At 55.9% G+C, this 27,041-nt stretch overlaps 2 protein-coding genes and 1 pseudogene across 2 annotated transcripts in view; 1 reads left to right on the top strand and 2 right to left on the bottom strand.

The window, feature by feature from the left end:
• LOC136303427 (zinc finger protein 850-like) overlaps window positions 1-27,041 on the bottom strand; it is a gene marked incomplete at its 3' end in the record, with an annotated part of 418,758 nt that overhangs the window by 238,453 nt on the left and 153,264 nt on the right. The window lies entirely within an intron of this gene.
• On the bottom strand, window positions 237-10,094 carry LOC136303389 (serine/threonine-protein kinase pim-1-like). Its single transcript, XM_066207071.1, has 8 exons — window positions 9,918-10,094; window positions 9,588-9,736; window positions 9,118-9,265; window positions 1,701-1,793; window positions 1,530-1,580; window positions 984-1,350; window positions 590-766; window positions 237-343 (listed from the first exon to the last, which is right to left on the bottom strand). Exons 1-8 carry the CDS (start codon window positions 10,092-10,094, stop codon window positions 237-239), a joined length of 1,269 nt encoding a protein of 422 aa, XP_066063168.1.
• Window positions 19,726-25,498, top strand: LOC136303388 (zinc finger protein 850-like; annotated as a pseudogene).

Genomic DNA, 27,041 nt, shown 5'->3' with positions numbered 1-27,041 from the left:
AGCCACCAACGAACCAGGACAAGCATAACTAGGGTGGATGGTGGCCACCAGTGCTTGCTACACCAGGTCTCCAGCTCCGCCCCAGCACAGATGTTCCCATCTGGTCATCCCTGCTCAGAGCTACAGGCAGGACAAAAACACTCTGGTTTTCTTTAGCACTGATTGCCATGAGATGTGTGGAGCTCTTACCTGTCAGGTCTTTGGATCAAACTGTGCACATGGACCTCTCCCATCTTCTAGGGCAGATGAACACCCTGCAGCCAAGGATCACTGAAGAGGTCTTCTAAGGATGGCCTGTCCAAGGGTTGCATGGACAAACACCTCCTGATAACATTTTGGCACTCTGAAGAGAGAAACCAGAAACCAGCAGTCAGTTGGAGAAGGATCCCGTCTGCTTTGCCCCTCCATTCCCGTGCCCAGGCCATGCTGGGTGTGCCCAGAGCTGTGCCTAAACTTCCCCATGGATTCTCTGTTTGGAGGAGAGCAGGACATGTGCCACCTCCTCAGCAGCTGCCAGAGCAGGGTGCTCATCAGCCTGCTGCTGTCTCCCAGCACCGGGATTCCCCTGTGCCCAGAGATGAGGATCCACCTTGAGAGAGCCATCGTGGGAACAAGATGCGCCCCCAGATGAACTGCTGGCCCCTCCTGAACGGGTGCTTCCCCATGACCAGGTGGTACAGCAGGAGGCCCAGGGACCAGATGGTCGCTGCCTCGCCGTGGTAGCGTTGGTGGTGGATCCACTCTGGTGGGCTGTAGGGCAGGGTTCCTATGGAACACAGACGGAGTTCATCAGGGGATGCTGCAACTCCTAAAGCCTCGCCCCGGCATCCCTGGGCGAATGGGGGCTGGCCCCCTCCCGCCCCCACCCAAAAGCAACTTGGCTCAAGAAATAACGCTGCTCCTAGCAGCGAGAGGGGGAAGCCGCGGTGCTACAGCCAGGCTGGGCCGTGAGATGCCCAGGAACATCCCCTGAGAGGGCTCACCTGCAAATTGCCTGTAGGCTGTGTCTTGGAGGAAGGCGCCACAGCCAAAGTCGATCAGTTTGAGCTGCCCGGTGGCCAGGTCGAGCAGGATGTTCTCGGGCTTGATGTCGCGGTGCAGGACCCCGCAGCTGGTGCAGTGCCGCACGGCCTCCAGCACCTGGCGGAACAGCCCCCGCGCCTCCTCCTCCGGCAGGAACCTCCGCTCCGCCAGGAAACCCGAGAGGTCCTGGCACCGCTCCGGACGCTCCAGCACCAACAGGAAGCCGTTGGGGAGCTCAAGCCACTCCAGCAGCTGAATGATGCCACCACATCCAGAGGACAGCCTGTCCAGCAGCACGATTTCCAGGGGCGCACGGGCGCCGTTGGGCTGCCGAAGGACCACGATGCCGTCAGTGGGGCTGAGGCTGTGCCAGGGCTCGGGAACCCCTCACCCAGCGCCGGATGCTCTGGGCCCCCCGCTCAGCCCACGCCCGCTCTCCCTGCAGGGCTCCCGCCGGCTCTTCCCCTGCCGGGCCCCAGCTTCTCCCGCCGGCCCCGCTCACTCACCAGCTCGCCCCAGTGCTGGACGCGGGCCCGGGGCACGCATTTGATGGCCACCTGCGAGCAAAGGCCAGCAGCGGGCTCAGCTCGCCGCCTGCCCCGCCGCGCCCCGATCTTCTCCTCCTCCTCCTCCGCCCTCCTCCTCCTCCTCCGCCCGCCGCCAGCCCCGCCGCTCACCGGGGCGCCGTCCGAGAGCCGCGTCCCCGAGTAGACGCTGCCGAAGCCTCCGCGCCCCAGCAGCGAACCCAGCCGGTACCGGTCCTGCAGGGCCTCCCGCGCCTCCCCTGCGGGCGACACGCGGCCCCCAGCGCTCGGCCCGGGGCCAGACACGGCCCCCGAGCGCCCCCCGAGCGCCCCGGGCCGGGCATCCCCACCCGCCCCGGGCCCCGGCGGCTCGAGGCCGGCGGCTGCGCTGCCGAGCGGCGGAGCTCGGGCCGGGGAAGCCGCGGCGGAGGCGGCGGGAGCGGCCGCGCCGCGTGTGTCCTTAGCGGGGCCCGGGAGGAGCCGGGGCCGGGGCCGGGGCCGGGGTCGGGGCCGGGGCCGGGGCCGGGGCCGGGGCCGGGGCCGGGGCCGGGGCCGGGGCCGGGGCCGGGGCCGGGGCCGGGATCGGGGCCGGGGCCGGGGTCGGGGTCGGGGTCGGGTTCGGGGCCGGGGCCGGGGCCGGGCTCGGGACAGGCGCAGCCAAAGCGCAGCGATGCCGCCCTGGCCCCAGGCACTGATGCCCGCCCAGCACCGCCACAGCCAGCACCGCCAGAGCCGGGCGGAGCCCAGACCGCGGCGGGACGCCCGGGGCCGGGGGCGGGCCCGGGGCATGGCCCAGCCCTGCGGGGGGAGAGGGAGAGGCCGGGACGGGGACGCCGAGAGGGGCCGGGGAGGTCGGGAAAGGGACGCCGGGAGAGGCTGCGGGACAGCGAGACAGAGTGCGGGACAGCGGGAGAGGGAGAGGAGGAACAAGAGAGGGACGGGGAGGGGTCGCAGACGCCGTAGACGCCGTAGACTCGCTGCTGCCGCTGCTGCTGCCGCTGCCGCCGCTGCAACTGGAGCCCTGGGGCCGTTTGTCCGCGTGTCCGTTCCACGCTCCAGCCCCGCGCTCCCCGGGGGCAGCCCCCGAGCCGCTCCAAACACGGCAACTTGGCCGTGCTGAGCCCACATCCAGAGGCCTGACTCCTGCGCCGTTATTCAGTCAGAATCTTATTATTAAAGCAACTTTTTCCAAACAGTTTCTGCCGCAGAGCCAAAGGGCCCTCTGCTCAGAATCCTTTTCCTTAAAAGCACGGGGATATGGATGATTTCTGTGCCCCGTAAAGGTCCAGTGCCATTCACCTCTGGATACCAACCTGTTCTTCCATCTGACTGGGGATGGAGTCGCGGAAGATGAGAGGATTTCTCTCCAGCAATGATATCCTGCCCCTTGGCAGATATCAGGCAGTTCAAATCAAATTTCAGGTTTAGCTCACAACACTCAGGATGCTGACAGATGATGGAAGCACCGTCACAGCAGCTCTAGCTTGACTTTCCGCCTACACTACTGTACATTTTAAACCACTTCTGAACAGGATCGCTAGAAATGGGCAGCCATCCCTAAATCATCCCTGAAAACACAATGGCATCCAACAGGTGTTTGCTTGAGTTATGCCCCTAAGGGAAGGCAGTACTTAAACAGGCATAGAGAGGATAAAAGGAATAATTCTGTTCCTAAGAGCTGCCTCCTTCCCCTGTCTCCTCATTTGCCAAGGCCACGCACGAGGCCGATCAGCGCCGCTGGCGCCTCCGGAACCACCTGCAGCTGGCGGCCAAAGGTGACCAGAAAAACCCCCCCAAAAAAAACCCCCAAAAAATTTGGGGGAGGGGGAATCCCTCCCCAGAATGATATTTTTACATTTTTATTTATTTCGGGTTTTTTTTGTTTGTTTAATCAGGCCCTCTCCGGCAAACCTTCGCTCAAAACCTGCTGAGCTCCCCCGAGGCCGCTCCGGCCGTGCCCTCAGACACCCCGAAAAGACCCTGGAAAGACACGTTGGGCTGAGGGGGGATCCTGAAAAACTCAAAAGAATTAAAAACCGGAAATATCCGACTCGTTTTTTGGGGCAAAAAACGGATAAAATCGGGAGGTTTTGGGGCGGTTTGGCCTCCGGGGGTTGCCGTACAAAATGGCGGCGCGGTGTGAGGGCGACAAAATGGCGGCTCGGAGATTTCGCCGTACAGAATAGAGAAAACAGGGATTTGGGAGGAAAAAAGGGGATTTCGGGGGAAAAAGGGGATTTTAGAGATAAAAATTGGATTTTCCGATTCTAAATTTAGAGAAAAAACGGATAAAATCGGGAGGTTCTGGGGCGGTTTGGCCGCTGGGGGTTGCCGTACAAAATGGCGGCGCTGTTTGAGGGAGACGTGAGGGCGACAGAATGGCGGCGTCTAGAGGATCGTGCCGTACAAAATGGAGAAAACGAAGATTTGGGTGAAAAAAGGGGATTTGGGGGAAAGAGTGGATTTTAGAGATAAAAATGGAAATCTCCGACTCTAAATTTGGGGGGAAAGGGGCAAAATTTAGGGAGTTTTGGGGTGGTTTGACCACTGGGGGTTGCCGTACAAAATGGCGGCGCAGTGTGAGGGGTGAGGAGTGGGCGGCAAAATGGCGGCACCCTGAGGATCTTGCCGTACAAGATGGTGGCGCGCGGGTTTTTCTTTGCCAAGCAAAAACGAAGAAAATGGAGGTTTGGGGAAAAAAAATGGGATTTAAGGGAAAAAAAAGAAATTTTAGAGAGAATAATGGAGATTTTGGTTGGGAAACGGGAAAATTTGTCAGGTTTGGGGTGGTTTGGCCGCTCGGGGTTGCCGTACAAGATGGCGGCGCGCGGGGGGTTTTGCCGGATAAGACGGAAATTTGGGGGGGAAATGGAGATTTTGGGGAAAAAAGGGAGATTTTAGGGGGGAAATGGGGATTTTAGAGGGAAAAACGAAATTTTTGGGGAAAAAAATCGCTTTAAAAAGAAAAAAAATCCCCAAATCGGCAAAACCTGAGGGGAAAAATTTTCCCAAAAACCGCCTCAAACTCCCACAAACAAACAATCAAAAAAAAACCCAAAAACAAAACCGCGGCGACAGCAAAACAACAACAACAAAAACCGGCGAGCTGAAAATTTATTGAAATTTAATTTAATTTTAATTAAAATAATTAAATAATTAATAATTTGAGTATTTTAATTAAAATTTTTCGATCCCAAAAAATCCCAAAAATTCACCCCAAAATTTCCACCCAAAATCCCAAAAAATGACCCGAAAATTTCCACTGAAAACTGAAAATTTTGAAGCCTCAAAATCCCTCAATTTTACCCCAAAATTCCCGCTGAAAATTGGGGTTTTTAGAGCCTCAAAAATCCCCAAAATTCACCCCAAAATTGGAATTTTTGAAGTTCCAAAACCCCCAAAATTTCCACCCAAAATCCCAAAAATTCACCCCAAAACTCCCACCTAAAATCCCTCAAAAAACCCCAAACTTCCCACTAAAAATTGGGATTTTCAGAGCCCCAAAATCCCCAAAAATTCACCCCAAAATTTCCACCCAAAATCCCAAAAATTTACTCCAAAATTCCCTCCCAAAATTGAGATTTTTAAAGCCCCAAAATCCCCCAAAATTCACCCCAAAATTCCCACTAAAAATTGGAACTTTTAGAGCCCCGAAATCCCCCAAAATTCACCGAAAATGCCCTAAAAGTGACCCAAAAATTCCCACTAAAAATCAGGATTTCAGAGCCCCAAAATCCCAAAAAATGACCCCAAAATTCCGACTGAAAAATGGGGTTTTTTGAAGCCCCAAAATCCCTCAAATTCTCCCCAAAATTCCCACCCAAAACGCCAAAAATTCACCCCAAAAATTCCCATTAAAAATCAGGATTTCAGAGCCCCAAAATCCCAGAAAACGACCCCAAAATTCCCACTAAAAATTGGAATTTTTAGATCCCCAAAATCCCCCAAATTCTCCCCAAAAATCCCAAAAAACCCCCCAAACCCCCTCCCAGTACAAACCAGTACAAACCAGTAAAGAAAAACCCCAAACCAGTGTAAACCAGTATAAACCAGTACAAACCAGTCACCCCAAATCCCTTCCCAGTTCATCCCAGTTCGTCCCAGTGACCCCTAAAGCCCCTCCCAGTACAAACCAGTAAGGAAAACCCCCAAACCAGTACAAACCAGTATAACCCAGTACAAACCAGTAGAAACCAGTATAAACCAGTAACTCCCAGTATCCCCCAGCGCCGGGCCCTGGCCCTGAGCCCCTCCCTGGAGGTCACCGAGCGTCGAGAGATCCCAGTTCAAACCAGTACGGACAGGTGAGGGCACTGGAATGGGGACTGGAGGGCACTGGTTTATACTGGGATGGAGTGGGAGTGGGTTTGGGGGTCACTGGTTTGTACTGGGATGGACTGGGAGTGGGTTTGGGGTCACTGGTTTATACTGGGATGGACTGGGAGTGGGTTTAGGGGTCACTGGTTTGTACTGGGATGGACTGGGAGTAGGTTTGTGGTCACTGGTTTATACTGGGATGGACTGGGAGTGGGTTTGGGGTCACTGGTTTGTACTGGGATGGACTGGGAGTGGGTTTGGGGTCACTGGTTTATACTGGGATGAACTGGGAGTGGGTTTGGGGTCACCGGTTTATACTGGGATGGACTGGGAGTGGGTTTGGGGTCACTGGTTTGTACTGGGATGGACTGGGAGTGGGTTTGGGGTCACTGGTTTATACTGGGATGGACTGGGAGTGGGTTTGGCGGTTACTGGTTTATACTGGTTTAAACTGGTTTCGGGGTTTCTGGGCGTGGTTTAACATTTGCCCCTCCCCCACATGTAAACAGACCATGCCCCTCATCAGGGCACGCCCCCTTCCCTTATATAGCTGGACAACAAGGGCGGGGCAAACTGGGCGGGGCCTGGGGGTTACTGGGTTCTACTGGGAGGGATTGGGAGGGGCCAACACGGCTCTCACCCCGCCCACCGCGCCGATATGCAAACTTATGTAAATGAGAGCACAAATAAACGCGAATGACGTCACTGACCACGGGGACTGGGAGTTACTGGTTTGTACTGGGAGGGGCCTGGGCGTGACTCAGACCCCGCCCACCTCACCGAGGGGCCAGCCTTATGTAAACTTATGCAAATGAGAGGCGAAATAAACGCCGGTGACGTCATTTGTACGCAGAGGAGCAAAGCGGCGCCGCGGGGCATGACGGGATACACCGAGGCGCAGAGCGGCACTGCAGGGAATGACGGGATACACCGAGGCGCAAAGCGGCGCGGGGCATGACGGGATACACCGAGGCGCAAAGCGGCGCGGGGCACGACGGGATACACCGAGGCGCAAAGCGCCGTGGGGCACGACGGGATACACCGAGGGGTAAAGCAGCGCGAGGCATGACGGGATACACCGAGGCGCAAAGCGGCACTGCAGGGCATGACGGGATACACCGAGGCGCAAAGCGGCACTGCAGGGCATGACGGGATACACCGAGGCGCAAAGCGGCGCGGGGCATGACGGGATACCTGCAGTTCCTCTCCTAAAGGCTCAGCCTGGGACTCATTCCTCTCTCTTCCAAGACACTACTTTAGAAAACTGCAGGATTCCAACCTAACCCTTCCTCCAACACAGGGGCTGGAAGAAAAGATTCAGAATTTCTGTCCACCCCCATAGGTTCAGCCATACAGCTATGGCAAAATGCATCTCTTCTCTGCACTCTTCTCACGTAAGATTTGTTTCTTTAATAAACCTTTCCTCGCAGGAGCAGTCTTACATCAGTATGAGATTTGTAATGTTTTAAGCAAATTTATAAACCAAGGGTTTGTAGTTGCACATACAGCAGAGATTCCAGATGAGAGAAGAGCAGACCAAATGCAGCCAGACTGGTGTTTTAAAACTGAGGTCATCGACTGATTCCTGTGATCCACGATCACAACACCAGGACACACCTGGTGTTCTTGCCTCCAGAGAAAAGCACACAACCTATTATCTCTGCTGAGCTCATTTGGTACCATTTAATACGTATTTATCACACACTCACAAAATGGCAAGTGTGGTTGCATCACTACCACAAAATGCTCTTGGGGATTTACTCAATCACTGATGATTACAGAAATGGTAAGAAGAGAGGCCAAACAATAGGGGGAAAAGGTGGATTTACCCTACACAGCATCCAAATTCTTAACAACAGGATGGACTTTGCCACTTATTGCTAATGCTAACTCACATAGAAGGAGTTAGAAGTTTGATCTGCAAGACAGTTCACACAAGGCCACAAAGGAAAACAAGCACTTTACATGTTGAATTTCACCCCTGTTTATGAGGTTTTCTCATGATGTTTAACTTCAATTATCAAACACAAATTTTCAAACATACCAGTGAACATCCCTCAGTCCATAGTCTGTGCCTATTTCTTGCTCTAAGTTAGATGAGCGAACAGATAAAATTGTATCAGCTCCTTTGAACCGACCAATTTCAATTCAGCTGTGGTTACAGCATTTCAACGGCGAACAAAAAGCATGCACAGCTGAGTTTCAGAAAATATAAATACTCACACAAGCAACATTTTCAACTCCAAGAGTGTTTAGTATGACACACTTAACTACCTCCAGTACCTAAGAGATCTGTATTGAAAAATCTGAGCCACGTTACTAATTTTAAGTGGACACTAAAAAACCAAACCCAAACATTAACGTGCCACATGTCCTGGCTCTCTTAGCACTGCATTGGCCATAAACACACAAGAATTTTGATTCCAAATATTTCTCAAGGTTTCCTGGGTTTTTGTTGTTCCTACAAGTATCCCAGCTTGTTTTTACTCACTGTACCAGTCTCAGGTTGTAAACACAAGTGGGCTGTGACTCTCCCATGAGCAAGTTTTTTCATGTATTTGCAAAACTGACCGCACGAACGTGGTTACAGCTGCTCACATGCTCTACTGCCTGCACACACTGAAATGCCAAACAATTAAGGAAGGCTCCAATGAATTCTCAAGATTTGGGATGCTTTTTAAGAGCTATTTCAAAAAATAACTAAAACCAATATTTGTTGATGCATTTACTACCACGTAATTGTACTAGAGCCCGTTGAAGAGACAAATTTGAGGGGTTTTTTTAATGCCTTAACTTCATACTTGTACAGCAATCTAAACTGAAAAGCATCAAAATATACCACGTGGAATCACTAGTGCGACAACCAAGCCAAAAAAAATCTCTGCTATCAATCTTCAGCAGCCAGCTCCCACTTTTTTACCCTGTTTTATAAACCATTTCTTCTTACAGAGTCACTGCCAGGCCCTCACTTTGAGTCTACTGTGTTTGACACATCATCCACATCACCGCAGTTGCCTGCAAAGGACAAATCCCCCCGACACAGTGCTGAGGTGTTGGTGTGGCAGGGCCCCAGCGTGGCACGGAGAGGCCAGGGGAGACGCAGGGGGAGCACCGGGCCCGGTGCCCCTGAAGCTGCCCCTAGGCCAGGCTTCATCCCAGCGCCTGAGGCAGGGAGATGCGGTGGGGAAAGGAGGGTGGAGAGCTGCTGGAAAGGCAGCCGTGGGGTGAGCTGGGGCCAGTTCCAGAAACTCACAGCCAGGGCAAAGACACCAGTTTTGTCCCCATCCGAGGTGCACGTGCTGTGCTCTGGCCAGTCCTCCAGCACACGGAGGAGCATCATCTGCGCCGGCTTCGCAGTGCTGGGGGAGCACAGGATGGCCTTCCACATGGACAAAGCAGCTCTGCAGGGTCAGAACTCTGTCTCAGGGGGGCCTCGGACACAGCACCGTGGCCTGGGCTGCAGGGGGGAGCTGAGCTGGCTGCCAGCTCTGCCTCTGCCCACTGGCCCTTGCCAGCAGCATGCAGGCAGCCCAGCCCTGTGGGGACAGACCCCCGAGGGGCAGGGAGGGAGCACGGCAGCAGGCTCGGGGCCTGCCATGCCAGAGCTGGAGAAGGGAGCAGCCGGAGGGCCCTGGATTTCTCCTTTGCTCAGACACCTGGGACAGGCTGTACAGGATGATGGGCTGGGGAGCCCTGAGCCCTCTGGGCAGGTGGGCCCCATACCTGTCACACGATGGGGCCACACGCAGGAGAGTCATCACCACGTCAGCAGGCTGTGCCTCGGTGAGATCCAGCAGGGTCCTGAACAGCTTGTGCCCAGAGTACTCATTGGCCAGGAGCCACTGGTGGATGTACCTGACCATGGCAGGCGCCTGGAGAAGGCACGGGAAGACTTGGAAAGCTGCCAGAGGGAGAAATGTCCCCAGCTTCCCCAGAGAAGTGCTTCCCTTTCCGCACACTGGGTGGCCTGGGAGGGTTACAGGGACCAGCAGGGGTGGCTTGGGAGGCCAAGCAGTTCCTGGGAGGATCAGACCCTGGTCACAGGCTTCTTACTTGCTTTGGCTTGGAAAATCCCTCCTCTACAAGCATATCCAGCAGGGCAGCACTGGACTTGGTTTTGAAGAGGTCCTCAGAGTATCCTCTGAGCCCAGTCTCCTCTACTGGGGCAGCTCCAGGACCTTCCTCTTCCACGCTGGCCAATTTGGGCACTCTTGGGGATCTCTGCTCCATGTCAGCGACTGGACTGATGGGGACTTGCAGGAGAGATGCCTCGGGAAAGCTCCGAGTCAGCAAGTCCTGCAGCGGTGCCTGGAAGGCACCGACACAACTGAAGTGCTGGGAAGAGTTCAGGACAGCAAGTCCTGCACTCTGCTCTCGAGGGCTCCTGCCACAAGGACGGGTGACTCTTGGTCAAGGATTGTGCTTTGGCCTTGAGGTCAACCAGCGGCAGGAATAACGCCTCGGAAAAGCTCCGGGTCAGACACGAACGAGTGTGCTGTGAGGGGGCTCCTCACGACACCGCTCTATCCTGTCCTGTCCCGTCACGTGCTCCGAGCACAGTGGCACAGCTGCATCACCACCAGCACCTGTGTCACCATGTGTCACGAAGGCTCCTTGGACACCCTGTGCCGTTCCATGCCACGGTGAGTGACCACGCTGCTGCACCGTGTCACAAAGGGCCAATGCACACACTGCCACCTGCCCTGGGGCCGCTCCCAGCCCAGCCAAAGTGGCCCGGGTTGGAAGGAATCCCTCGCCCCAAGCGTCTAAGACAGCCCTAAGACAGGATCTTTCGGAGCGCCTCAAACCACGGGCAAACGCTGCCCTGCTCTGCGGGCTCAGGGCAGCAGAAGGAGCCCCCAGGGCTGCCGACGCAGCCGCAGCGGGAAGGGCACGGGGCCTTGCACAGAAGGTGGCACGGCCTCCTTGGGACACGTCTCGGCCGGTGGCCGTCCTAAACCCGCAGGTGTGACACAGACGAGGAACGTGTGGGCCAGGGCACCAGCGCTGCTCTGACCCCTGGGGCCAGGGGAGCGCTGAAACCGGCAGGTGTGGCAGAGTCCCCGCACAAGCAGAGCTGCCACCCCCTGAGCCCTGGCAGTGCTGGTGTCATCTCCTGCCCCAGAGACCTGTGCCCCGGGGGGCTTCTCTGCCACAGGGCAGCCAAAGCCCAGGTGCATTGGGGGCTGTGCTCCTTCCTCCAGGGGATGTTAGCAGGAGCACCTGGAGCAGCTGCTGGCAACACTTGGTCTCTTGTCAGAAGCTGTTACTCCATGCTGAAATTGTTTTCTCATTGGAGTAATTTCCTGCAGCACAAAATCACCCTGGCAGCGAAGGCATAGAAGGATCCGGCATTTAAGAATGCTCAGTTCAGGAAAGCTTTACGTCCCATTGCTCAACTCAAGTAGTTCCAAAAAGTTGCAAACTTCCTAAATTCATGGGAATGGCCCGAGAAGGTGATAGGTTTGGAAGTTTCCTTGCCATCTCAAAGCAGCAACACATTTGCCTTAAGGTCATCCATTGAATGTCACTGTACAAAACATAAGACTACACAGGGGCAAAAGAAAGGCCTTGCTTTGGTTTCGAACATTTTTCTCTGAAGGGATGATGATAAGAACCTAATTCTCTTAAGGAATAAAGGCTCTCCAGCAAGTGAAAGTCCACTCAGTGTTACAAAAGTAGCCCAAACAAATGAGTAGACTGCAGGAGGACTAATCCTCCCTATCCTGCTACAGATACCTAAGTGGCCGAGAAAGTACAGCTCTCCCCTCTTCTCTGCACGAGAAGCAGGACCACGAACAGAAAAAGTCCCAGCTATTCCTTCTGTCCTCCATAACCAAAGCTGTGCTAAACCACAGATGCTGCCTTCAAACTGACTCCAATTCCAGCCTCAACCTCTCACCTTCCAGACAACTCCTTCGCCAGCACCCTGCCAAGTCCCCCAGGTGTCCCCATCCCTCAGCAGAGCTTTCCCGTCTTCCAGCAGACCCCCTGGTTCCCCGCACGTGCCGTGGGATGGCACTCAGGACGATGTGCTCCAAGGCCTTCCCCGGTAGCGAGCTCAGGCTGCCAGGCCATCGGTTCCTGGATCATTCTTCCCGCCGACCCTTCCTGCGCACGGCTCTTCCATTTGCACATTTGCGCTCAGCTGGGACTTGTCCACTTCACCAGGACTGCTGCTAAAGGATGGAGAGCAGCCTGGCAAGCTCCTTCTCCAGCTCCCTCTTTACTCTCGGGGGAGGTAGAACATGTCACAGGAAAGCAAGCGGTGCCAAAAGACCTGGGCGGCATCAGGCACATTTAGGAATGAAACAAGGCCTTTGTTTGATGGAAGGAAGCACAGGCAATTTAGAGAAGCAAAGAGTACTTAGCACAGATATCCTTAAGTACTTAGCACCAGTTAACATAAGAAAAACCTGGAAGCCTAGCATGACAGGAGAGTGACTTGACAAAAAGCTTTAGACATAACCTTCCAGAAGACCTAAGGGCGGCCACAGAATCAGCCCTGTGCAGGCAAGGGATGAGGAAGACGAGCTGCTTTGGTGCGCTGAGACCGATCCTGGCCAGCAGGTGGACATTAGCTTCAAGTCTAGGAATCTGACACAATGGATTTCTTTGTAAACCCCCTGCCTATCCAATCACCTCAGCAGTGTAAAGATGGATGGTATTTTTAACAGAATTCCTACATAAAACCACTGAAATTTAGACGAGGCAAAGAAGCCTTGTGGTGGAGTGCAGACCCCTTCCCTCCTGCCAATAAAAGAGCTTCTGGCGGACGATGCATTTGTCTGCTGATTTCTTTGAATTCTAGAGACCCCTCAGCACTGCTCTATCCTGAGGGAACACCCTTGGCCTTGACCCGTAGGCACCCGCACAAGCTTCAAATCAGCTGCCTCAGCTTGCAGGACCTCTCTTGGCCGGCATCCTGACGGGGATGCAGGACTGCTGCGATGCACTGCTGGGACCCAGCAGGACAGGACCGGCTGTCTCGTGTCCACGTAGCAGCACCCCCTGACACAGCCGGGGTCATCCCGAAAGCAGACAAGGCTCACGTGTCTGCGGAGAGGGGCAAGGAGCGCTGAGCTCCTCTCAGGGTGTCTCAGCTGGGCCTGCTCCACAACACGCCCCCATTTGAAGGCCTGCTAATGCCCAGCTGCCAGAAATGCCTGCCTTGTTCTCTCCAAGATGCACAGGAAGAGCCGATGAGAGGGCGCCTTGGGAGGCAAACCTTCCAAGCCTTTTCTGAGGCCAGGGACACAGCAAGATCAGCCAAGACTCTCCGTGCCACCTGGCCCACACAGCCCAGCTCGGTGCTGGCCCTCTGGGCCGGAGCCGCTTCCAGCGAGCAAGACAGAAATGCATATTGCCAAGAGTTGAAACACAGCAGACAGGTAAGATGTGAGACGTGTGTGCATGAAGGCCTTTGAATTCACAGCTCTCCGAGACAGCTTTGGGGCTCGCAGCTGTTCAGAGATGCTCCTGCTCACACCTCTGTCCACAGTGGGGGTAACACACCCTGCTGCAGGTGCTTGCCTTGGTCTCTGCAGGTCCAGGTGGATTCCAAACCTGCTCTTCACAGCCTTCTCCCTTCCCTTCTCCATCTGCCAAGTGCCACAGGCCTCAAGGACTGAAAGGACCACAGACAGCTAAAGGGGGACACTTGCACCTTCCTCACTGGGAGCTCCATGGAAAGCGCTTTCCTTGAGAAGCAAGTCTCTTTTCCCCAGAGGCATTTCCCCACATTGGGAACTTTCCTGGGGAACACCAACACACTCCTAAGAAACCCTGGCAAGGCTGAATTCCTTCTGGTCCTTTCTGGCCAGGCGCTCCAGCTCTAGCTCGTATTCCCCCCAGTGTGATTCCAGGTGGAGGTTCGCACATGCAGCCCCAGGCCCTCTACAAACACAAGCCGCCCGCTGCCTCTTCACCTGCCTCCACTCCTGCCTGCACTCACAGCAGCAAAACCAGGCTGTTCCCGGCCAGAGACCAGAGCCCTGTTCCCGCAGGACGCTCTTGCCAGCACCTTCCAGGACTCTCCGCTGTGCACACAGCACTTTTCATGCCCGCTCTCCACAGCCTTTGGAACACAGAGCACAACCTGGCTGGCGCTGCCGTCAGCACACCCCAAACACAGGCGGAGGAAGGAGAAGCAGGGGCTGCTTTGTGGCCATGCCCAAGAGAGACTGGAAGGGTGCCCTCCCTCTGCTCTCACTTGGGTGCCTTTCTGACAGGCTCTGAGGCAGGGGCTGCGATTCCTCCGTTGTGGGGACCAGAACCGCAGCCGGGATCCCGGCACTGCCTGACGGCGCTCCGGGCAATTGGCACGGTGGTCGCGTGTCTCAGCCTCGGCCACCGTGCTGCTGCTTCACTTGCCCTCAGGCACAACAAAAGCTCAGTGTTTAGTTGTCAGGGATGCTCGGGAATAAAACAATCTGAAACGTACTTGTGACTGCAAAACAAGTTTTCTTTGATGAGTTGCTGATGCAACAAATACATCCCAACCCCTGGATTGGTGAAAAGCTGCTGAGCGGCAGCAGGAGACGGAAGGTGATGCTCAGCTGGGAGATGCAGGCAGCCCATCCAACTTCAGGGCATGCCCTGCATCAAAAGAGCGTGAATTTAGTCCATGTCACCACTCCACCCCAGAACCAGGTTTCATAGCTCCTCCTCTGGACTGGAGCTTCTCCAGTTACATCATCACCTCACAGATGGCCAGAGCAGGAGTGGTGAATGTGGGCAGAGCTTCGGCCACAGAATCAACCTGATCCAGCACCAGAACATCCACACTGGGGAAAGGCCGTACAAGTGTGGGGAATGTGGGAAGGGCTTCAGCCACAGAGCCAGCCTGAGCTTGCACCAAAAGATCCACACTGGGGAGAGGCCCTACAAGTGTTGCCAGTGTGGGAAGGGGTTTCGGGTCAGCAGCAAGCTCCTTGAACACCAGCAGACACACACAGAGGAGAGGCCCTTCCGCTGCCCCCACTGCGGGAAGGGCTTCAGGCACAACTCCAACCTCATCATCCACCGGCGCATCCACACTGGGGAGAGGCCCCAAGAGTGTCCCCAGTGTGGGAAGAGCTTCTCACAGAGCTCAGCCTTGACCCAACACCAACAAAGGCACCATCAGGAAAGCCCTGCCAGTGCCCCCAGTGCAGAAAGAGCTTCGAGCTCGGCTCCAGCTCCAGCCCCCACTGGAGGAGCCACATTGGGCAGAGCCCCGGTGACCCACATTCCCTGTGTTCCGTGTTGGGTGGATTTTAGATAACTTTGGGTGGTTTGGGGCCAAATCTGGTGGGCTTTAGGGTGGATTTTTTATCCCTTTGGATGATTTTAGGCCCATTCAGGTCTGGTTTCGGTTCATTTGGGTGATTTTATGATAAACTGGGATATTTTTGGTGGATTTTAAGTCCCTTTGAATGATTTTCACCCCACATGGGTGGATCTTAGGTGTGCATGGGAAATTTTAGGCCCCTTCTTTTTGGTTATTTTTGGCCCTTATGAGTGGATTTTCAGCCTCTTTGGATAATTTCATGTCAAACAAAGTCCTTCTCTGGTGATTTTAGGTCCTTTTGTGTGGCTTTCAGGCCATGTTGGGTGATTTTAGATCTTTTTGGTTGATTTTAGGCCAAACCGGGTACGTTCAGTTTGGATTTTACACCCATTTGGGAGATTTAGGAGTGCTTTCAGGCTATTTTGTGTGGGTTTTTTTTTAAACCAGTTTGTTCAATTTTAGGCCCCTTGGTTGGATTTTAGAGCCCTTTGGATTCTTTTAACCCCATTGGGCTGATTTGAGGCCAAACCATGGAGATTTAGGGTGCATTTTAGTGCCCTTTGGGTAATTTTAGGCCACTTTGTGGGGATTTTAATCCCATTTGGATAATTTGAGGCCAAACCTGATCGGGTTTAGGGTGGATTTGAGGCCCCTTTGGAGAGTTTTAGGCGCATTTTGGGGGATTTCAGGGCAAACCCGGCGGTTTTAGGGCCGCGCGTCCCCTTGGCCCCGCCCCTTTCCCCTCCCAGTTCCCGCCCTTTCTCTGATCCCGCCTCGTTCCGTTCGTTCCCCGCCCTTTCATTGGCCACGCCTCCTTTCCCTTGGGTCCCGCCCATCTGCTGGCACGTTCCGTCCAGCGCATGCGCAGATGACCCAGAAGTGGCTCCCCCGGGCGCCGCCATCTTTGTTCCTGGTCCCCCGAGCCGGCTCCGGCGTGTCCGAGACCTACGGTGGGGCAATGGGGGATCTATAGGGGATCTATAGGGGATCTCTAGGGGATCTCTAGGGGATCTCTAGGGGTCTGGGGCGACCTGGGGGTGTCTTTAGGGGGTTTAGTGGGTGGTCTGTAAGGGGTTTAAGGGGGTCCATAGGGGATTTAGGGCGGTCTGGGCGTCCCTAAAGGGGGTTTGGGGGGCTATAGGGGCTCCATAGGGGTCTGAGGGGTCTATAGAGGGTCCGTAGGGGTCCGTAAAGGGGCTCGGGGCGTCCCTAAGTCCGGGGCTCTGGGGGTCTCTTTTGGGGATTATTGGGGTCTGGGTGGCCTTTCCGGGGCTTGGGGGGTCTGTCGGGGATCTGGGGGAGCCTGTAGCGGCTCCGGGGAGGTGTGGGGGTGTCCGTGGGTCCCTGTGTGGGGTTTTGGGGCGGTCTGAGGGTCCCCAAAGGGGCTCTGAGGGGGCTCTAGGGGATATATAGGGGATCTCGAGAGGGTTCAGCGTGGCCTGGGGGTCTCTCTAGGGGATCTGGGGGTCTCCCTAGGGGATTTTGGGAGGGCCTGGGGGTCCCTAGAAGGGGTCTGAGGGTCCATTTAGGGGATCTCAGGGTCTCTGCAGGGGATTTGGGGAGGGCTTGGGGCTTCCTAAAAGCGGCTGGGGGGGAGGGTCCCACAGGGGATTGGGAAGGGGTCTGGGGGTCTCTATAGGGGATTTAGGGGGGGTCTGGGGGGTCTATAGGGGATCTGCGGGGGTCCCTAAAAGGGGTTTGGGGTGGGTCTATAGGGCTTCTATGGGAGCCTGGGGGAGCATATAGAGGGTTTGGGGAGGGTCTTGGGATCTCTGTAGGGAAATTTTGGGATCCTTGGAGGGAATTTTGGGCTCTGTACAGGGAATTCTTGGAAATGTAGAGGTCCAAATGGGGCAATTTGGGGTTTTCTATTGGGAACTTTTTTGAATTTTGGGGCCTCTATTGGGAATTTTGAGGGGAATTTTGGGGGAATTTTGGATCCAAAAGCAGGGACTTTGGGTCCAAGTGTGGGAATTTTGGGATCTCTAGAGGGGATTTTGGGGAATTTTGATACCAAATGTGGGAAGTTCCGGCAGTTCTTGGTGATCTGCAGCACCGGCACGAGCAAGTCCTGCCTGCTGCACCACTTCATCGAGAGCACGTGTAGGAAATTTTGGCAATTGTCAAGGATTTCAGGAATTCTGTGACTTGTGGAAGTTTCGGGAAATTTTCTTTGGATTTTGGGGGACTTTCTGGGTGCTTTCGGGGATTTTTAAAATATTTTTAGGAATTTTGGGGTGGTGTTTTTGCATTTTTAGACTGTTTTCTGTTGTTATTTGGGGGCTTCTTTGGGTTATATGTTGGGAATTTTGAGAAATCTGAGGAGTTGGGGAGTTTTCAGGGAATTTTTGTGGAGTTTTGAGGGATTTTAAAAAATATTTCTGAGCATTTGAAGGGTTTGTTTGGCTTGTTTGTTTTCATTTTCGGGGTGATTTTTGATGGAGTTTGGTTGAATTTCTGGGGAATTTTGGGGAATTTGGGAAATTCTGGGTAGTCTGGGAAAATTTGGGAATATTACTGGAAGTTTTGCAGGCATTTTCTGGCTTTTTTTCTTTTTTGAGCTATTTTGAGGCTTTTTTCAGGATTTTTTAAAAATAATTTTCCTTTTTTATGCAATTTTGGGGTGATTTTTTAAAAAAATTTTTGGGAATTCTGTGTCTCTCCAGGCTCTCCCCCATCCTGCGGCATTTTGGGCAATTTTCTGTCACTCTTGGGTCATTTTTGGTCACGCTTTGAATCATTTTGAGACATGTTTTGTAATTTCAGGGGCATTTCTAGTCAGGTTTTGGTCATTTGGGGGCCATTTTGTGGCCATTTTCCGGCACCTTTCAGGCACTGTCGGTCTCTTTAGGGGCGTGTTTGGTGACTTTTGGGCCGTTTTTTGCCGGTTGCGGTCCCGGTCTCAGTCTTGTCCCGGTGGCAGCTCTGGTGCCGGTTTCCGTCCCGGTCTCGGCCGCAGTCCCGGTGCCTGTGCAGCGCCGCTGCGGGTGCTGCTGTCGGTTCCGGTCCCGGTCCTGCAGCGGTGCCGCTCTCGGAGCCAGTCTCGGATCCGGTGTCGGTCTCACTCCTGGTGCTGGTGCCGCTTCTGCTGCTGATTTTGGTCTGGGTCCAGGTCCCGGAGATTTTAGGCGGGTTTGGGTAATTTTAGGCCAAACTGGGCAGGTTTAGGGTGGGGTTTTGAGCCTTTTAGTGTGGATTTTGGGCCCCTTTGTCTGATTTTAGGCAAAATCTGGTGGGGTTTAGTCCCATTTGAGTGATTTTAAGATAAACTGGGCAGTTTTAGGGTGGATTTCTGATCCCTTTGAATGTTTTTTAGGCCCATTTCGGTGGGGCTTAGTCCCATTTGGGTGAATTTAGTTGAAATCTGTTCGGTTTTAGGGTGGACTTTAGGTACATTTTCTTGATTTTAGGCCACACCCGGTATTTTCAGGGAGGATTTCACAGCCTTTTAGGAGATTTGAGGGGATTCTTGGCCATTTTGTGTGGGTTTGAAACCACGTTTGGCAATTTTAGGCCGCATTGGCTGGTTTTAGACCCCTTTGGATGATTTTATCCCCAAGTGGCTGATTTCAGGCCAAACCCTGTGGCTATAGGGTGGCTTTTAGTGCCCTTTGGGTGATTTTAGGCCACTTTGTGGGGATTGCAGGCCTCTTAGGGTGATTTGAGGCCAAACCTGATCGGTGTAAGGGTGGATTTTAGGCTTCTTTAGACAATTTCAGGCCCGTTTGAATGCTTTTCGTTCGAACCGGGCCCTTTTAGGACCGCGCGTCCCCTCGGCCACGCCCATTGCCCTCACGATTCCCGCCCTGTCCCTGACCCCGCCCCTTTCCCCTCCCAGTTCCCGCCCTTTCCTTGGCCCCGCCCTCCCAGGCCGGGCCCGGGCCCGGGGGAGGAGGAGGAGGGAGGGAGGAAGAGGCGCAGCGGCAGCAGGAGCGGGAGGAGAAGACGAGCGGAGGGAGCGGCGGCTCCAGCGCTCCCTGAACTGGCGGCACCGCCGGGATCATCGCTCCCATCCCGCAGGTGCCCGGGGAGGGGGAGCTCACTCCAAATATCCCGGGGGGTCCCTGGGTTTGGGGTTTGTTGGGGGGATGTTTGGAGCTCGCGGGGATCCAAAGCCGAGCAGCAGATGCCCCTCGGGGGGACATCGGGGGCTCCCCGGGAGGTGTTTTTGGGGTGTCCCGGTGTCGGCAGAGCCGGGGCGGGGGGCGGGGGAACACCGGGTTTGGGGAGCCCGGGAGAGCCGCCGCTTCCCTGAGCGGGAGCCCAGAGAGAGGAGAGCCCAGAACCGCAAAGCGGGGACCCCGAGAGGGGGGGGGACCCCTGGGATTGCCGGGACCCCGTTAGGGGCTGGAGGGGCGGGATGGCCGGGAAGAGGGTTCGGGAGTCGCGGTGCTGGAAGTGGCTGCTCCCAGTGTAAGCCCAGTCACTCCCAGTATCCGTAGGTGGGGAGACAGAAGAGGGGGGAGCTTTTCGGGTTCCTGGGACTCGCCGCAGCCTGGGGAGGGCGGGCACCGAGCAGACGGGGGATCTCCTTCCCCTTCCCTGTGACACGGAGGCAAATCCCATCCTGTCCTTGTCCTTCCTCCCCCAGACAGGGAGCCGAGCATGGAGAGCAGGGAGGACAAATCCCCGCGGCAGAAGCTCGTGGCAGAGGCCGTTTTGAGCGGCTCCATGGCGCAGGAATGCAACGGGGAGGAAAAGGGCCGGAGATCCCTGAGGAGGAGGGGCTGCAAACGCAGCTGGCGAGGATGTGAGGAGGAAAGAGCCAGGCCGGGCCGGGAAGGCGGCCGGAGATGGAGCCAGAGCTCAGAGCTGGTGGTCCACGAGCAGCTTCGTGATGGGGAGAAGCCCCACAAGTGCTCCGAGTGTGGGAAGAGCTTCAGCCAGGCCAACAGCCTGATCTGCCACCAAAGCATTCACACAGGTGAACGGCCCTACGAGCGTGGGGAATGTGGGAAGAGCTTCAGACAGAGAATCAACCTGATCCAGCACCAGAACATCCACACTGGGGAAAGGCCGTACAAGTGTGGGGAGTGTGGGAAGGGCTTCAGGTACAGAGCCAACCTGAACTTCCACCAAAGGATCCACACTGGGGAGAAGCCCTACGAGTGTGGGGAATGTGGGATGAGCTTCAGCCAGAGGTCCAGCCTACTCCGCCACCAGATGTTCCACACAGGGGAACGACCCTACGAGTGTGGGGAATGTGGGAAGAGCTTCACAGAGAGAGCCACCCTGATTGAGCATCAGAACATCCACACTGGGGAAAGGCCGTACAGGTGTGAAGAATGTGGGAAGGGCTTCAGGCAGAGAGCCAGCCTGAGGCTACACCAAAAGATCCACACTGGGGAGAGGCCCTATGAGTGTAGGGAATGTGGGAAGAGTTTCATCCAGAGTTCAAGTCTGATCAGCCACCAAAGCATCCACACCGGAGAGAGACCCTATGAGTGTGGGGAATGTGGGAAGAGCTTCAGTCTGAGGTCCAGGCTGATCTTTCACCATAGAATCCACACTGGGGAAAGGCCCTACAAGTGTGGGGAATGTGGGATGAGCTTCAGCCGGAGCTCCCACCTGATCCTCCACCAAAGGACCCACACCGGGGAACGGCCCTACGAGTGTGGGGAATGTGGGAAGAGCTTCAGCCAGAAAATCAACCTGATCCAGCACCAGAACATCCACACTGGGGAAAGGCCGTACAAGTGTGGGGAGTGTGGGAAGGGCTTCAGCCACAGAGCCAGCCTGAGCTTGCACCTAAAAATCCACACTGGGGAGAGGCCCTACAAGTGTTGCCAGTGTGGGAAGGGGTTTCGGGTCAGCAGCAAGCTCCTTGAACACCAGCAGACACACACAGAGGAGAGGCCCTTCCGCTGCCCCGACTGCGGGAAGGGCTTCAGGCACAACCCCAACCTCATCATCCACCGGCGCATCCACACCGGGGAGAGGCCCCAAGAGTGTCCCCAGTGTGGGAAGAGCTGCTCACAGAGCTCAGCCTTGACCCAACACCAACAAAGGCACCATCAGGAAAGCCCTGCCAGTGCCCCCGGTGCAGAAAGAGCTTCGAGCTCGGCTCCAGCTCCAGCCCCCACTGGACGAGCCCCATTGGGCAGAGCCCCGGTGACCCACATTCCCTGTGTTCCGTGTTGGGAAGTCACCTTGCCGATTATCCTTTTGATTAGACCTTAATTATTTTCTCTTCTCCCTCTCTTTGTACTGCAAAAGCCAAGAGAGACTGTAGCCCTGCTTTCGTGCCTGAGATCTTTTGGTTTTATGAAATTCTTTTCTCAGGGAATTTTCTGTAAACAAGAGGAGTGTTTTTCTAAAAACTGTAGCATTGTTTTTCATTCCTTTTCCTAGGAGGGACTTCTTGATGTCCCTCTGCTCTGACCAATGTGATTGACGAGGTTTGTCTTTTTGTCACCAATCAGATTGGTCTGTGTAAAATACTAAGGGAGACACATTCCGAAAAACTAAAGGAGTCATTTTCAGCCTTGGGAAGCTCCGAGTCTCCCAGCTCGGTCCCGCCCGGAGGCGCGGCCAAAACTCCCCGGAGCGAGCGCGGCGGTCCCGGAGCGATTCCGGGTCCGATCCCCGTCCCGGTTTCGGGCTCGGTCTCAGTCTCGGTTTCGGATCAGCGCCAGTCTCGGAGCTGGTTCCGGTGCCGGTCTCGGTCTGTCCCGGAGCGCTGCCGGTCTCGGTTCTGGCCGCGGTCCTGGAGCCTTCCCGGGGCCGGTTCCGGAGCGCTCCCGGCGCCGGTCGCAGTGTCGGTCGTGGTCTCAGTCTTGGTTCCGGTACCAGTTCTGGTGCCGGTTTCGGTGTCGATCCCAGTGCCGGTGCCTGTGCGGGGCCGGTCTCAGTTGCGGTGACGGTCTCAGTGTTGGTGTTGCTCCTGGTTCCGGTGCTGATCTTGTCTCGGTCCCGGTCCCGGTCCCGGTCCCGGAGGTTTTTGGCCCATTTGGATGATTTGAAGCTAAACCTGGTGGATTTACGGTGGATTTTCGGCACAACTGGCGATTTTAAGCGAACCCGGGCGGTTTTAGGACCGTGCGTCCCCTTGGCCCCGCCCCTTTCCCATCCCAGTTCCCGCCCTTTCCTTGGCCCCGCCCTCCCAGGCCGGGCCCGGGCCCGGGGGAGGAGGAGGAGGGAGGGAGGAAGAGGCGCAGCGGCAGCAGGAGCGGGAGGAGAAGACGAGCGGAGGGAGCGGCGGCTCCAGCGCTCCCTGAACTGGCGGCACCGCCGGGATCATCGCCCCCCATCCCGCAGGTGCCCGGGGAGGGGGAGCTCGCCCCAAATATCCCGGGGGGGGTCCCTGGGTTTGGGGTTTGTTGGGGGGATGTTTGAAGCTCGCGGGGATCCAAAGCCGAGCAGCAGATGCCCCTCGGGGGGACATCGGGGGCTCCCCGGGAGGTGTTTTTGGGGTGTCCCGGTCCCGGCAGTGGCTGCTCCCAGTATGAGCCTGGTCAGTCCCAGTATGAGCCCAGTCTGTGAAAAACAAGGTTCACTTTCTATGTAAATTTTCAGAAATAGGTTTAATAGAAAATGAGTCAGTTAGGAGATAAAAAAAAAAGCTAAGTACGTTTGGCCGGTTGACTTGGCATTTAGCCAAGTCCACACTCTGCTGTATCAGAGTCATTCTTTAAATGCCATTGCCATTGTATCAACCTGTTGAATGTTCATATTTTTCCATAAACTAGTTTCCATATTCCGGGAACTGTTTTGCATGGTCCCTCCTTGGGTCCGCTGTTTTAGGGCATGCGTGTTTCTTGGCTGTGTCTTCCTTATCACCTCCAGGTTGAGCCTTGGTCCGTACTTTCTTCAGATGGTAGATGCTGATAGTTGGTATCTCAATAGCAGAGTCTCCTTTACATGTTCACTAGATGTTATCCTGACCAAACAGACAGTTTAAGCATACTATATCATCTAGTACCTCTATGCCTAATTTTCTTTACTAATAGCAGAACTAAAAAAACTTATATCATTACACAATATTCTTAACCATATAGAACACATCTTGCAAAAAGCCAAGTTTATAATATGCATTTATAACACTGGTCAGTCCCAGTATGAGCCCAGTCAGTCCCAGTATAAGCCCGGTCAGTCCCAGTATCCGTAGGTGGGGAGACAGAAGAGGGGGGAGCTTTTCGGGTTCCTGGGACTCGCCGCAGCCCGGGGAGGGCGGGCACCGAGCAGACGGGGGATCTCCTTCCCCTTCCCTGTGACACGGAGGCAAATCCCATCCTGTCCTTGTCCTTCCTCCCCCAGACAGGGAGCCGAGCATGGAGAGCAGGGAGGACAAATCCCCGCGGCAGAAGCTCGTGGCAGAGGCCGTTTTGAGCGGCTCCACGGCGCAGGAATGCAACGGGGAGGAAAAGGGCCGGAGATCCCTGAGGAGGAGGGGCTGCAAACGCAGCTGGCGAGGATGTGAGGAGGAAAGAGCCAGGCCGGGCCGGGAAGGCGGCCGGAGATGGAGCCAGAGCTCAGAGCTGGTGGTCCATGAGCAGCTTCGTGATGGGGAGAAGCCCCACAAGTGCTCCGAGTGTGGGAAGAGCTTCCGCTGGCAGAGCGACCTGCTCCGCCACCAGAGGACCCACACTGGGGAGAGACCCTACGAGTGTGGGGAGTGTGGGAAGAGCTTCAGCCGACGGTGCCACCTGATCTGCCACCAGAGGATCCACACCGGAGAAAAGCCGTATGAGTGTGGGGAATGTGGGAAGAGCTTCAGCCATAAATCCCACCTGATCCGTCACCAGATGACCCACAGTGGGGAGAGGCCCTACGAGTGTGATCAATGCAGGAAGAGGTTTCAGACCAGCACTTATCTCCTCGTGCACCAGAGCACGCACACGGAGGAGAGGCCCTTCCATTGCCCTGACTGCAGGAAGGGCTTCAAGCGGAGCTCACACCTCATCCAGCACCAGAAGATCCACACCAGGGAACAACTCGATGAGAGCGAGAAATGTGCGAAGAGCTTCAGCGTGAGGTCCAACCGGATCCATCACCAGAGGACCCACGCCAGGGAACGACCCTATGAGTGTGGGGAGTGCGGGAAGACCTTTAGCTGGCGGTGCCGTCTGATCAGCCACCAGAGGATCCACACAGGAGAACAGCCCTACGAATGTGGGGAATGTGGGAAGAGCTTCAGCCAGAGAATCCACCTGATCCAGCACCAGAACATCCACACTGGGGAAAAGCCGTACAAGTGTGGGGAGTGTGGGAAGGGCTTCAGGCAGAGCGGCAGCCTGAGGTTCCACCAGAGGATCCACACTGGGGAGAGGCCCTACAAGTGTTGCCAGTGCGGGAAGGGGTTTGTGACCAGCACCCTGCTGCTTGAACATCAGCAGACACATGCAGAGGAGAGGCCCTTCCACTGCCCCGACTGCAGGAAGGGCTTCAAGCGGAGCTCACACCTCATCCAGCACCAGAAGATCCACACCAGGGAACGACTCAATGAGAGTGAGAAATGTGGGAAGAGCTTCAGCATGGGGTCCAACCGGATCCATCACTGGATGACCCACGCTGGGGAACGAACCTTTGAGTGTGGGGAATGTGGGAAGAGCTTTAGCTGGCGGTGCCGCCTGATCAGCCACCAGAGGATCCACACAGGAGAACGGCCCTACGAATGTGGGGAATGTGGGAAGAGCTTTAGGCACACACCCAACCTGATTATCCACCAGAGGATCCACACTGGGGAGAGGCCCTACAAGTGTTGCCAGTGTGGGAAGGGGTTTGTGACCAGCACCCTGCTCCTTGAACACCAGCAGACACACACAGAGGAGAGGCCCTTCCGCTGCCCCGACTGCGGGAAGGGCTTCAGGCACAACTCCAACCTCATCATCCACCGGCGCATCCACACCAGGGAGGGCCCCAAGAGTGTCCCCAGTGTGGGAAGAGCTTCTCACAGAGCTCAGCCTTGACCCAACACCAACAAAGGCACCATCAGGAAAGCCCTGCCAGTGCCCCCAGTGCAGAAAGAGCTTCGAGCTCGGCTCCAGCTCCAGCCCCCACTGGAGGAGCCACACTGGGCAGAGCCCCGGTGACCCACATTCCCTGTGTTCCGTGTTGGGAAGTCACCTTGCCGATTATCCTTTTGATTAGACCTTAATTATTTTCTCTTCTCCCTCTCTTTGTACTGCAAAAGCCAAGAGAGACTGTAGCCCTGCTTTCGTGCCTGAGATCTTTTGGTTTTGTGAAATTCTTTTCTCAGGGAATTTTCTGTAAACAAGAGGAGTGTTTTTCTAAAAACTGTAGCATTGTTTTTCATTCCTTTTCCTAGGAGAGACTTCTTCTTGATGTCCCTCTGCTCTGACCAATGTGATTGACGAGGTTTGTCTTTTTGTCACCAATCAGATTGGTCTGTGTAAAATACTAAGGGAGACACATTCGAAAAACTAAAGGAGTCATTTTCAGCCTTCTGAAGATCAGAATCTGTGTTGTTGTGGTGTAAAACAGCATCGATTTTAGAGACTGGCACTGTGCAGACTGGGATTGTGCAGACTGGGATCACATGGACTGGGATTTCACAGGCTGGACCATCTGGATCAGAACCATGGAGGCTGGGATCATACGAACTGGGATCACATGGACTGGGATGGCTGCACCGGAACGATGCGAAGCGAGGCGGTCCCGCCCGGCCCCGGGGAACCGCCCAGTCCCTCCCAGTCCCTCCTAGTCCCGCCCGGGGACGCGGCCAAAACTCCCCGGAGCGAGCGCGGCGGTCCCGTAGCGATCCCGGAGCGATTCCGGGTCCGATCCCCGTCCCGGTTTCGGGCTCGGTCTCAGTCTCGGTTTCGGATCAGCGCCAGTCTCGGAGCTGGTTCCGGTGCCGGTCTCGGTCTGTCCCGGAGCGCTGCCGGTCTCGGTTCTGGCCGCGGTCCTGGAGCAGTCCCGGTGCCGGTGCCGGTTCCAGAGCGCTCCCGGCGCCGGTCGCATTGTCGGTCGTGGTCTCAGTCTTGGTCCCGGTACCAGTTCTGGTGCCGGTTTCGGTGTCGGTCCCAGTGCCGGTGCCTGTGCGGGGCCGGTCTCAGTTGCGGTGACGGTCTCAGCCTTGGTGTTGCTGCGGGTTCCGGTGCTGATCTTGTCTCGGTCCCGGAGGTTTTTGGCCCATTTGGATGATTTGAGGCCAAACCTGGTGGATTTACGGTGGATTTTCGGCACAATTGGCGATTTTAAGCGAACCCGGGCGGTTTTAGGACCGCGCGTCCCCTTGGCCCCGCCCCTTTCCCCTCCCAGTTCCCGCCCTTTCCTTGGCCCCGCCCTCCCAGGCCGGGCCCGGGCCCGGGGGAGGAGGAGGAGGGAGGGAGGAAGAGGCGCAGCGGCGGCAGGAGCGGGAGGAGAAGACGAGCGGAGGGAGCGGCGGCTCCAGCGCTCCCTGAACGGGCGGCACCGCCGGGATCATCGCCCCCCATCCCGCAGGTGCCCGGGGAGGGGGAGCTCGCCCCAAATATCCCGGGGGGGGTCCCTGGGTTTGGGGATATTTTTGTGGGCGGATGTTGGGATCGGGATTGTGTGGGGCTGGGTGGGTGGGATGTGGTTTGAGAGTAAATCAAACTTGGAGAGTTCTTGGTCACATGGACTGGGATTTCACAGGCTGGACCATCTGGATCAGAACCATAGAGACTGGGATCATCTGGACCGGGGTGGCCGCCTCGGAACGATGCGAACCGAGGCGGTCCCGCCCGGCCCAGGGCAACCTCCCCGTCCCTCCCAGTCCCGCCCGGGGGCGCGGCCAAAACTCCCCGGAGCGAACGCGGCGGTCCCGGAGCGATCCTGGAGCCGATCCCGGAGCGATTCCGGGTCCGATCCCGGTCCCTGTTTCGGCCTCGGTCTCAGTCTCGGTCCCGGAGCGCTCCCGGTGCTGATTCCGGTCGCGGTGCCGATCTCGATCCCGGAGCGGTGCCAGTCTCGGTGCCAGT

This window comes from Chamaea fasciata, unplaced genomic scaffold, assembly GCF_029207755.1.
Source record: "Chamaea fasciata isolate MVZ Bird 193981 ecotype frontalis unplaced genomic scaffold, bChaFas1.0.hap1 SCAF_33, whole genome shotgun sequence".
NCBI lineage: Eukaryota > Metazoa > Chordata > Aves > Passeriformes > Sylviidae > Chamaea > Chamaea fasciata.
Note: the sequence above shows the minus strand (reverse complement) of the source record. Positions and strands in the feature narration are given on the sequence as shown.

Coding starts and splice junctions, on each gene's coding strand:
- LOC136303389 (XM_066207071.1), bottom strand. CDS start 10,094: ATGGAGCAGAGATCCCCAAGAGTGCCCAAATTGGCCAGCGTGGAAGAG. Junction 9,737..9,917: donor GATTTTCCAAGCCAAAGCAA/GTAAGAAGCCTG, acceptor TGCCTTCTCCAG/GCGCCTGCCATGGTCAGGTA. Junction 344..589: donor CCCACGATGGCTCTCTCAAG/GTGGATCCTCAT, acceptor TTCTCTCTTCAG/AGTGCCAAAATGTTATCAGG.